This window comes from Neodiprion virginianus, chromosome 4 (genome assembly GCF_021901495.1).
Source record: "Neodiprion virginianus isolate iyNeoVirg1 chromosome 4, iyNeoVirg1.1, whole genome shotgun sequence".
NCBI lineage: Eukaryota > Metazoa > Arthropoda > Insecta > Hymenoptera > Diprionidae > Neodiprion > Neodiprion virginianus.
This window is the reverse complement of record NC_060880.1, coordinates 34,419,803-34,431,952: the sequence shown is the minus strand read 5'-3', so window position 1 is coordinate 34,431,952 and position 12,150 is coordinate 34,419,803. Positions and strand designations below refer to the sequence as shown.

General features: G+C 42.5%; 1 protein-coding gene across 3 annotated transcripts in view; it reads left to right on the top strand.

Moving 5' to 3' along the window:
• Positions 1–11,739, top strand: part of LOC124303266 (transcription factor SUM-1) — a 62,408-nt gene extending 50,669 nt beyond the window's left edge. Inside the window, exon 6 of one of the 3 annotated variants that reach the window (XR_006907876.1) lies at positions 10,403–10,521. Coding sequence is in view for 1 of the 3 variants with exons in the window: in XM_046760287.1 (XP_046616243.1) it covers positions 10,403–10,533 (131 nt within the window). In the remaining 2 variants the exon portion in view is untranslated. Of the gene's footprint in view, positions 1–10,402 lie in introns of all 3 variants that reach the window. The other 2 variants (XR_006907874.1, XM_046760287.1) reach the window with 2 other exon arrangements.
• The last annotated feature ends 411 nt before the right edge of the window (positions 11,740–12,150 follow it).

Here is a 12,150-nt window from a genome sequence, read left to right as displayed (position 1 = left end):
GAAATTGTAAATCGTTTAGCTCCACCGACGCCACGAGATGTACCTACTCCGTATCCTTAACTGCCCCGAACCCCGTCGACGGTCTATTTTCGTACCATTATATCCAAAGTTTTCCTCAAAAAGTGGCGGAAATTTATTCGAACGTCTCTCGACGCCATCCCCCTTCTTTCCTTATTTTTTTTTATTTTTATTTTTTCTTTTTTTTTTTCGTTTTTTTTTTTTTTTCTTTTCTCTCCCATCGTCAGAACCGGTAATCGGCTGATTGATACAGTCTAGGAAAAACACCGCGAGGAACATCGAAAAATAGAACTCTGCAATTAACCGGGCTAAACGGAGTTTATACACTCGGGAAATCGGTTTGTTAGTTTGTCCAGTATTTAAGAGCCGCTCGAAGGCTTGGGCTTAACGACTATCGGTTTCCACACGCGGAAAGGTGCGGGTAAATAAATCCTGCCGCATCACGAAGTGAGTTGGTACACGCACATGTGCACGAGGTGTCCGTATAGCCGGGAGGATCGGGATCGGATTTTCTTTTTACGCGTGTTTGGAGATCCGAGAATGGTAATTAGACGCCAATGATTTCATTCCAGGGCTCTGATTTTTTAATCAAACAAATCAGCAGGTTCACTTCTACGACTCCGGGATTTTCTACCCGGCTTCTTATCTCTCGGGTTGCCTCTTCAATATTTGATTTCACGCCAGGAATACCAAAGATTCAATATAAGCGGACCTCGGCGAGGAGAGTCAGAGTTCGATTTTCCCAGCTTTCTCGAGTTTAGCATATTACACAGTCGCGTCTAATTGAGGAAGAGTCAAAGGTTCGCCGATCTTTCCTCCCGTGTATAAACTTTTTCCCCACGACGTGCGTTAAAAAGGCTGAATCAATTCACGTCGCGATATTTTCAAGCACAGCTACGATACGAGTTTCTTTTCTGGCTACTTTAAGCCTCGATTTTTTTTGTTTTTTTTTTTCTCGATCGTGCATAAATCTGACATGCCCAGAGCGAAGGGACGACATCGCCCGCGTTATAACGGGTGTTCGAATTACGGCGTGAAATAGGCGTTTAATGTGAGAATGAGTTATCGCGCCTTCGTCTCGCAACGCGATATCCCGCCGAACGCATCTTGTATGATTCATAATGCGCGTAGGTAAAACATGTCATAATTCAAGCAAGTGTTGTGAATCGAAGTGTGCCGGCACACCCTATATTTAAAGATAGACTTCCGTTTTCAAATATACATTCTACATTGCCTCATCCCAAAAGCCGACTGGCTATTTCTGACGAGCCTTGTGTACCGCATGAATTTCATTCAGACTTGCATTGCTGCACTGTTTCCGTCATCTTTTTGTCCCTCCCGAACTCCGCGACAGGTGCGAAACAAGACTCGACTCTGTGCCGAGCCATTCGTTTTGATATTTCGAACGCAGTCCCCGCGGTGTTATATCTTCGTTTGACTCGTCGCAATTTTCACAGCTCACCTTTCCGCGTTTGGAGAGGGCGCGTCGCATTTTTGCGACATTTTTTCACCCAGCTAACGAGACAGCATTCTCTTCTCGGTATAATTCTGCAATTAGCTCCGCTCTGATTCGTGTTAAAACTTTACTGCGAATATTTGTAAGTTTTTCTTAGCCCAAGTTCGTAGTTCACGGTTTTCAGCCAGACACCGACACTGCAACGGGGTCGAGTTCCAACCGCCGTACATGTATATAGAGCCACAAAGGAGGAGGTCGTTCTGATATTAATGAACATCGTTTCCTGTAAGCTACGTCGTCAAGCCACTTCCTAGACTAGATCAACACTCAGATACAACCGGAACGTCGCAAAGGGACCACCGACCAAAAAAGCTGTAGCGCGGTGCACGAATCCTGATGCAACCTCCGGAGTCCCGGAGACATCAGACGACCTCTTCAACCGCGCCGTTAACTTACCCTCCCGGTTATTACGCCACTCAAAAAGCGATAATAACCTTCGACCATTCGAGCCAAGGCTCGTTTAAGATGCAGTCTTATTGAAAGAAGGCGAAAAAGGATGACCATGGTCGGAGTGGAGGGACATGGAGTTCCATGAAAGGTTCTCCACTCCCAAAGTTCACGCACCGCGCGCAAATATCGATGTGATGAAGTACCGTCCTGCTAATGAGGATGGAAATGGTGTTGAAACTGTAACCGCGGCTAGTGGAGCCGGAATTCGTACCGTACCGGTTTCCGTTCCGGGGTATCGCACACGGTTGTCGAGGGGGTGAAATTGATATTTGATTACCGTTGCGCAGCTCGACTCGAACCCGTTACGGATTTGGCAGGGACGACAGGGTGCATTGGCATAAAGGAGGTAGGGCGCGGTGGGTTCCCCAAATTCTCGGAGGTCCCGACATCGCGTCGTTTCGCATCAAAGAACCGGGCCCACCCCTCGCAACTGTTCTCCTCGAAATGCTTCATTACGAGATTCCTTTGAGTCAAGGTGAAGGCTCTCTGTAAGTAGCTTTCGCCTCTTCAAAGCTCGGGCGACAGAAATGATGATAGTTCTAGGCTTGCACAGCTCAGACGGAAGCTTTCTGCAAAATAGGGCTAACGAGCTTCCCGTTACGGGTGACCCTGGGAAAGGGCCACGTCCTTGATCGCGTGGCTAATATCCTTCGATTCCTTTTCAAGACGGTATTCGAATCTCAATTCAAAGTAGTACAATACGCACATCAAAGAGCTGGCTCTGTTAACTTTCCTTCTTCTCGTTGGTCGCTGTCTTATTCTGGTCTTATTTTCCCGGCTCCTTTCTGCAAGCTCCAAAAAAATCCATCCCTGTGTACGTTTTTTGTCTTTATTAAATCCTGGTCGGAATATCCGTATCGACGCTGCGGGATCAATGAGTCTACGTTTTAGGGGGATGAGTTAAGGTAGCCGAGCTGCGGAGCGAGCGAGTGATGAGAATATGAGATAAGGTCAACAACCTTCGCAAAGAATTTTTAGACCTCCGATGGGACACAGATTTCGGACCGGAGCTCAGCCACGAAAGTGTTGAAAAGTTCTTTTTCACCTTGTAACACGGCCTGCCGCCTTTCCTCGTCCACGTTTCTCGCGATACTCACAATGAAGTTGGCACTTTTTTACCGTCCTAGAAACTTTTCGCCTCAAAATACCACTTGTATCGGCTGGGTGGATCTAAGCTCGGAACGATACGTCGTCTTGTTTCCAATTTATCATATCTTTCGCGGATACGAGGTTGAGGGAAATTTCAGATTGCATAGGATTCCTCTGCCCAGTTTTCATTTCCTCTGAATTTACTTCTATCTTTTATTTTTTACCATCCTTCTTATTTGCTTTCCACGGAGAGTCGAGAGCGAATAATTTTCATTTGCATTTTATTAGCTCTTGTTCGAATGTTTGGTCATATGGAATAGGAGAAACGGTACGCAGAGCGGCAGATGTTTATCGAGCAATCGAGTCACCGTGGATCGGAATACTAAGTAATTTTTCAATGATGGGTATAAAATTTTCCAGATGAAAAGTCAAAAACTCGCTTCCCGATCCGAAACAGATGAATTAGAGGTACCGATGACGATCCTAGAGGTGAGATGTAACATCAATCACGATTAGACGTTGGACTGCCCTTCCCGAGTCGAAAATAACGCATGATTTTGTCCTGGAATATCCGAAAGCTGAAATAACTGATGTATGGAAAAAGAATTTTAGGAAATGTAGGTTAACCGAGAAGGGAATATCTGTCGTATATTTCGGAAACACCTTCGCCTCTCGCAATAAGCGAATAAATAAGTATTATATCCTCCTCCTCTCCACCCCGCGTCTAGTTTATCTCCCGAAACCATTGAAGCTTATTTATTATTGTCCTTCTTATTTTTAATGGATTTCACCGTGACTTTATCGCGTGCCGAGTGTTCTCAATGGTTTTTATTTCCACCCTAGAGATATGAGTATAAACAGACTGAGATATGCGTGTATTCACTATTTATACACCCGGTGACACACCGTCTCTATCTCACGGTAGCGAATGTAATCGTAAATTCACTGTGCTAATGCGAACTTTTTTAAACACGCTCAGCTCAGAGATGAACCGAGCTGATCCCGGCTCAATTGGGGCTCGACGTCTCTATTATAGGAACCCAAAAACTACACGCTACGCTCAGTTTCTTCGTTCCGACAGACACCCACGTCACCCAAAACGAGCCGCATGCTCATCCTGCGCGTTAAGGAATTCTCCCAAACTTTGCGCGTTGCTCTGGAGACAGAGAGGACCGAAAAAAAGTCTCAGCATTTGTATTATTCGTGTTAGTTCGACCGGCCATTATTCTTCGATTCAACGGAAGCCAACCATTGTCATCACTGATGGTGAAACAACTCGTCGATTAAAGCAATTCGGATTCGCGACTTCAAGATTTTTCTCTCAGTGAAAGAAAAGCGATCGAAATAGGAAAATACATGACATACGTATACTCAGAAACAACAGCGTCGTATATTTTCAATTTTTCCCGATATATCGTCAGCATCGAGGGTTGAGAGATTTCATTGGCTCAACAAATATCGTCGTCGACCCTCGAATTGAAAAACTCTCGAATAAGTTCAACGACACGAAAGCTCGACGTCCGGCATCGCGGTGATCCGCTGCAACCGCTATAAAACTTATTCATGCTATTGTAAAAAACCGAAACCCCTCACGGATCACAAGTCGTAAAAGTTTTCACGTTATAGTGAAATTTTTTCTCTTTCTCATCACTGCGCGTATCGAGTAGCTAGTTTCATATTTTTATGTATCGTTAACTCGATGCTTGATAGGTACACCGATTTTTACGTTCAACGATATTTGTTCCTGGTTGTCACCAGGATCAACAATTATTACGGAACCTAGGTCAGTCAGTCAACTATCACTGTTAACGATGAATCGCTGGTTCAATATTACTAATTAGTAACTGTTCGGCGAAGAGATCATCTAGGCACAAATAAACCAGTGAAAATTTTCCTCGCAACAATTTGTTGTGAGCTTGGAATTTAGTAGATGGTACACTGAGAAAAATTTCATTTGATACGGTAACTAGAAAAATTCAGTAAAACATTATCGTTAAAAAAACTGTTTGAATATTGTTGGAATTACGAAAAACGAGATACACGTAAACATTTTGCGCTATTTTCGATCCTTTTTTGGTAATTGCAACGCAAAATCAGTTTGTTCGGTTTACTCTACTTTTTTAGTTAAACAAGGCTTTGACATCAATTTATCGTTACACAAGCGTTAAATTTTCGCAACAGTTGCGAGAAAATATAGTAACAGTGATCGTAATGAGAAAGAATAGTTACGGATACCAGACTTTCCGGTAACAGCTAGAAAACTAATTTTTATTTTCTACCTGGAACTATATTTGTCGATTGTGGTAAAAAATGAAAATAGTTAAGGACTGAGCGGTAACCGGAACTGAAAATTTCTCTCAGTGTATAATTTCAATGGCCAGAATTTCCAACGTCGTAGAAAAAGAAGCCTTTCCATTATCCCTTTCATTTCCAAAAGTGCCAAAAGTAGAAAAGTAGCCACTGGAACCGTATCGAGACTCGGACCGCGGGCTGACTAAGGGTAGTTTTGACATCTGAAACGACGACGCGAGGAACGCAACGCCAGTTACCAAAATAGCAAATGATCACGGAGTTGAGACGTTTCGTTGCTCAGGTATAATTACGCGGCAGCCATCAGTCAAAAAGTAGCAAGCTCGCCGCTGGAACATTTTCATCCCACGTGTTCAACGTCGGCTGCATTATAGGCCGAACCCACCTGCCTCCCAGCTCCGTAAAGGCTGGCATCTGTTGGCACATTTCTCTTCGTTCAATATTATTAGGCACTCGGAGATCCGTGTAGGTATATCTTTATCCTGTCCCGCGAGTCTCTCCCCGGGTTCGGTTGTGGAGGTAGGTCAGCTTCCGCCACGTTTCTTCGGTGCACAACGATCGATCAACGTTAAACGCTATCAACACCCGCCCAGAACCGAGCGAGAAAGGCTACGGAGACGCCGCGTGCGGCCTAAACGCTCTCAAAGGCCAAGTTGACGGTGCGTGTCGTCGCTCTTTAACACCGCTAATAGAAAACGCACCGAGCAACACCCTGCAGTTGGTATCAATTACTCGATCTATCTCCCTCGTCAGTCGTCCACCTTCGAAATCAAGCCCCCGATGATAATCGACTCGCTGAAAAGTCACACCTCGTTTTCACGTCAAAAGCCAACTATGACCGTTTTTTTTTTTTGGATTTTTTGCGGGCTGTATTCTTGGTTGTTAGAAAATTCACTTGGAAGTAAAATTATAGATCGCACTCACTCTGTAGCTGTCATTTTGTTTGGCGTGAGAGAAAATTTTGTGTCACACAAGCTCCGAAAATTAATATATACGAGTACGTATAGATCCGGAATTAAGTACAAGTGAGTCTAAAAACAGGCGTTTTGATTCTGCGCCGAAGTTCGAATCCACCGCCGAATTTTATTAGAACAAAAATATATATTTTTCTTGGTTTTTCGTGTTTTGTGTTCAATTTAATTCAGTTTAACATATTCAACCTGATAAATTCCCAGCTAATTACTTGATGGATTTGGCTTGAATTGTGGGTTTAAAAAATTATCATAACATATATACAATATCTTTTTAATCTACCTCCGTTTCCGGTTTTAAAATTGTTGCCTGACCGAAACTCTCGGACAATTGGATAACTTTTACGACCGTGAAACGATCCGTAGCGGAATTTAGCGTCGGTTGTTCTTCCCACGTTTTCCTCTCAACTCTTTTCGCAACTCAAATCAAGAAATTTCTCAAATTTGATATTTTATAATTAATCAGTTTTCGAATTCTCAATCTGGAAAAATGCTCGACAGTGCCTCATCGTATGAAACATTCAGATCTTGAAGAACAGATTCGAACAGATCAGCAGCCACGCGTGTAAATTCAATACCTTGAAAGTTTTCAAATAATAAAGAAGGCCCTAGAAAGTTCTGCGTTATATCCAAAAAGCCGAAACTCACGAGCCCACGAGAGCAAAAACAAGGCGGCGTATTACAGAAAGCTGCAGCAGCCGAGCCAAAGGGATGAGAAGCAATCGAGACGAATTTATCGGCGAGGTCGAAAAGTAACCCTAATCTCTTGAGACATCGTTGGTAAAAGGACGGCGGCGCGAGGAAGGGAAAGGGTTTTGAACTTTCTCAGCATTCCAGGCTCATTTTTTGTCCAACGTTTTTCCGACGCCAAGGATACCGCGATCTTCTTGCCAGGGAGAAACGAGGCCTGGCAAAGCGTGGCGCAAATCCTCAAAGCGCGAAGATCGTTATTCTTGGCAGCTTATCGCGTTTCGGACTGGACAAGCGCGATTTCCCGCCGCAGGTATTAATTCCCGGCATTCCTTTTGCGCCTGCGCGATTCTTTCCACTTTTGTATTCCACCGCAACCCAGCTTTTTGTTCCGCCACCTATTTACACGAGCAACTATCCCGCGCCTCACGCTTCGAATGAAAACCACCAGCTAAATTCACTCTCTGGGCCGAGCTTTTATTTCCAAACCCCCATCCCGGATCCTCCGTAGAACGGCTCGCGCGGGGTAATTTTGTTAGCAAAGTAGGTATATATTCGGACTTGCTCGTGTCTCGCCAATTTTGCAAGTTGTTGAATTTAATCAGTCGTTTTGTTTTTTTCATTCCCTTCGCGCGTGTGGTTCGAAAATTAGTTTTTACTCAGCGCACGGAGGAATTCCGTTGCAGGCCGGCTAATTGGCCTAGCGTGTTACGGCAATTTTTACAACCCTTCCCGTGCGCGTTCAGCTGATGAAGAGAAAGAATCCGCGATCAAGCGGCGAAAGAAAATTAACTCTACTGTACGCAGAGCGTTATCTGGAGTTTTGATTCATTATTCCTGAATCAAGTCGAAACTGGAGTTAATTTTTCTGAAGCGTTCGTTACACACGCGGAAGTTTATAGTTTGTGCAATGTTAGCTCAGCGCCCAGGCGTTGATACCAGGTATTCTGGTTTGCGAACATCCAGGGTGCGAACTCCGTGAAGTTATAATGATATCAGAATTGAAAAACGCAGTTCGAGCCGCGTCAGCTTCTGGTTTCTGGTCGGAAAACGTCGACAGGTCGCGAAGAGATACGAGTAAGTAAATTTCCCCGTCCCGTATGCATAACACAAAAGCAATGTTTCCCATTACGTAAGGGGATCAATGCAAACGAGAACGAGGCTGGGCTATGCAAATTGGCCCACACCCTTGTCGTCCGTCTGTCATCCCCGACCCTCGACGCCCTTCGGCCGACTCAATCCCGGCCTTCGAGAACGTCTGGAAAAATTCATAAGGGATTTCGTATCGAACCGGCGTGACGAGAAACCGGGAACTCAAAAAACACCGTCAAAAGAAAATCCAGCCGGCCGATTCAGGAAGAGAAAAAAACATTTCCTTTTCTCCGTTGCAGCGACTTGGAACCATTTCATACAGTCATTTTTTCTGATACACGCTGTTAAAGCGCTTCTAACGTTTTTCAAAGTCGGTAAAAATTTTGAGAAAAGCCAAACGAAGTTAACCTTATACAATCATCGGTATTTTTCGATTTCTGGGACCCGAAAACTTTTTACAGTTCGATACGGTTCGAACCACCTTCTCCGACTCATTTGCAATTCAGGAACTTTAAAAACCAATCAAAGCAATGTACGATCAAATTCCCTGAAAATACGAGATTCCGCCGTTTTCCTCATGTGCGAAAAGCACGATCTACACACACGATGGTAATTGTACGTAGATCACAGCACTGTTGTTCTAGCGAAAATTCTAAAGGGATTTAGATGCTAATTTGTCGAGTTTGAAAAACATTCGTTGACGTAACTTCAATGTATGTAGTGATAAATAATTACGTCGCCACAATCGCTGTAACTGCAGTCACTGAAAAAAGTGTTTTCTGCGCTGAGAGAAATTTTTAGTTCCGGTTACCGCTCGGTCCTTAACTATTTTCATTTTTTACCACAGTCGAAAAATATAGTTCTAGGTAGAAAATGAAAATTAGTTTTCTAGCTGTTACCGAAAAGTCTAGTATCCGTTACTATTCTTTCTCATTACGATTACTGTTAGTATATTTTCTCGCAACTGTTGCGAAAATTTAACGCTTGTGCAACGATAAATTGACGTCAAAGCCTTGTTTAACTAAAAAAGTAGAGTAAACCTCAGAAACTGATTTTGCGTTGCAATTGCCAAAAAAGGACCGACGATAGCGTTTTTCGCAATTCCAACAATATTCAAACAGTTTTTTCAACGATAACTGTTCTACTGAACTTTTCCAGTTACTGTAACAAATGAAATTCTTCTCAGTGCGTATATAATTATCCTCGAATCTAGCGATTTTCCTTTATTCATCGGTTTCTTCCTAATCTTGGCTCGATCAGACCGCGGAAGATTTTCTAACTATCTCGTAATGGCCTCGTCCCTTTTCTTCAGGGTGTCAGAAGGGTCGGCGCGACAAGCCACGGAGAGCTAATAGAATTAATCAGTTTCAACCCTGACCTCGTCAGATCCGAGCTAACGAAATTGCGTTCGCGATAACGAGTTTCGATTCTCCAAGACGGATCAATTTGCGAGATTAAACGCTTCTTCGAGTTTCATCGATTTAATGCGGAATCAAAATCTTCGCATCGAGGATCGAATGACGGCTCAATTGGACAGGAAAGTGTGTTTCGTTGATCTCAAAGACCGAGCGCCGGTGAGATTGAAGTTAAGTTTCTTTTTTCCGGAATTTATTTTCAAGCGATTTAACGGCGTGCTGTGTGCGATGTTCAGCGGAGCGTTACGATTACGATGAAAAAATATTTCCGCGAATCAACCTCCCGTATAACCAACGCAACGCAATTTTCAATCCAACGAATACATCCCGAGTTCATATTCATATTATTGGGGCTGGATTTAACGGAGCGAAAATACAGCCACACATGTTATACAAATTGTGAAAGAAGAAACGACACTATTTCATCATCGCATACGTACATATATTTTATATATTTCTTAACGTGAGCAAAAAAGCTTTGCTATATCGCCCCGAAGGACTTGGACATCTTTTTCTTTTTATTTCTCACCAGTAGGTATAATCGTGAAGCTTTTGAGTATTCTTAATTTCCGAGTTCTCTGAATTTTTTAAACAGCTTTCGCGGCGTCTTTGCATACATTATTGTTACTATTTTTTTTTTTTTATTTACTCTTTAGCGACAGAGCGACGCGCTTCTAAATTTAAAAATTCTGCTCGTCGTCCCTGGCGACGGTTAATAAAAGTGGAAAGTTTTACCCTCGCCCACGCAGCGTTCGGTCTTCTGCATTGCATGCATAATTTACGTAAGCCTCGTGCATTGTTTACTCGGTAAGTCCGGCGAAGTTCGTAATTTTCCTCTTTTTATGTTACAGGATACGAACAGACGGAAAATACCCCAACCCAAAATGCCGGCAGCAGTCTCGACTGCCTGAGCATGATCGTGCAGAGCATCAGCGGTGCGCCGTCTTCACCGATCGAAAATCATCACCCGATTCATAATTAGAAGTTAGATCTTTTGTTAACCCGAGTGTAAGAGCGGGAGAGAATGGGAGAGAGAAAGAGAGAGAGAGAAAGAGCGAGCGTGTGTTTCGGAGGCGTAGAACCCGATCCGCCAACTGTTTGAAATTCAGATTTCATTCATAAAATTGCTCGAGTATAATAATTGTTAGAGAAATATTTTTTCATCAATTTCGAGTTTATTGCTGCAACTGATTAACCAAGTTTGAAATTTAATCAAGTGCGATAGTCCCCGGTTAAGCAGAGTTTCAAATCGAATGAGACTCGCGTATTCCTGCATGAATTGCCGCGTTCATAAAAAAAAATATATATATAGGCAGCAATAAAATCCCAACCGGCTAGTTTAATCTAACCAAAGTCTCTAAATCAGGCTGCGAATAGTCGAGTAATAATCGCAGAACCTGATTAATCGTATACATGTGTAAGCAAACGGTGTAAATGTTTAGGTATATGTTTATATCCACTATTGCATATAACCGGACCAAAGATACCCGACTGTTGTACGACTGTGTAATTTAAACGTTCAACAATCGAGCTTGACGAAAATATTTAAATACCGAATACTGGCACCGGCACATAAGAAAATCGTTGTAAAAATAATCAGAACGGACTATACGCGACGGCTTCGACGATAGATTGATCAAAGCAAATTGACGAAACGAAAATCGTGGACGTTATACGTATAATGGGGCTTACGAATAGAAACGGTAAACTTTTCAAGAGATTGAAAACAAACTTTGATCCGACGTCTGCAACGTTGCCATAATTGTTCGCGTGTGTATATTTGTGACATTCAAGTCACGATCCGAAGGGACATTCAACTTTCGAATTATTCAAAATACGTGTTATCGTTACCGTCGAACTTACGGGAATTCAGAGTCTCGTAGATTTTCTATTAATTAAATTAAACGTGATACAAAGACTTGATAACGTTTGGCACGTTCAAAACGACACGTGGACCGTACTCTAGATTCTCGTTTAATTTTCTAAGCCCCGTCAATTGCCTTTTAACGACGTAGCGAAACTCGTCGAATTAACGCCATAAAAATCTCAATTAAGTGCCTGAGAACCAATTTGCAGCTACAATACGAGGCGACGATTGGTTATATTTCTATTAAAAATAACAAAAAATAAAAAAAAAAAAAAAAAATGCCTCAACTACGTACTCACTAACAAATATATATTAATAATACGACTCACAAGTGTAAAACAGTATATGCGTAATTTTATTTTTGAAAAATATATTGTATTATAAATACTATTTTGCTCAAGCGATGCAATCGTACATGGTACACAACACATACCTAATTATACATGTACATGTAAATAAAATGCCAAAGTAATAAAGAATATCAAAGTGCGAAATACCAATTTGTGTGCATAAATAAATTCGTCAAGTTTCTCCTCTGCTCAAGAATCTTTCCTCCATGACTTTGTTTGAAAAGTGGAAACGAAATGAATACCGAAATCGATCAGAGCTTCGTTTCTATCAAATACCTGTAACGCTTCGAGGCGCCCGTTTAATAAGGTACTTTTCATCATTCAGTAATGCGGTAATTTAGAGGCGACGCTACGTGGAAAAAAAAACAATAAGGGCACGTCC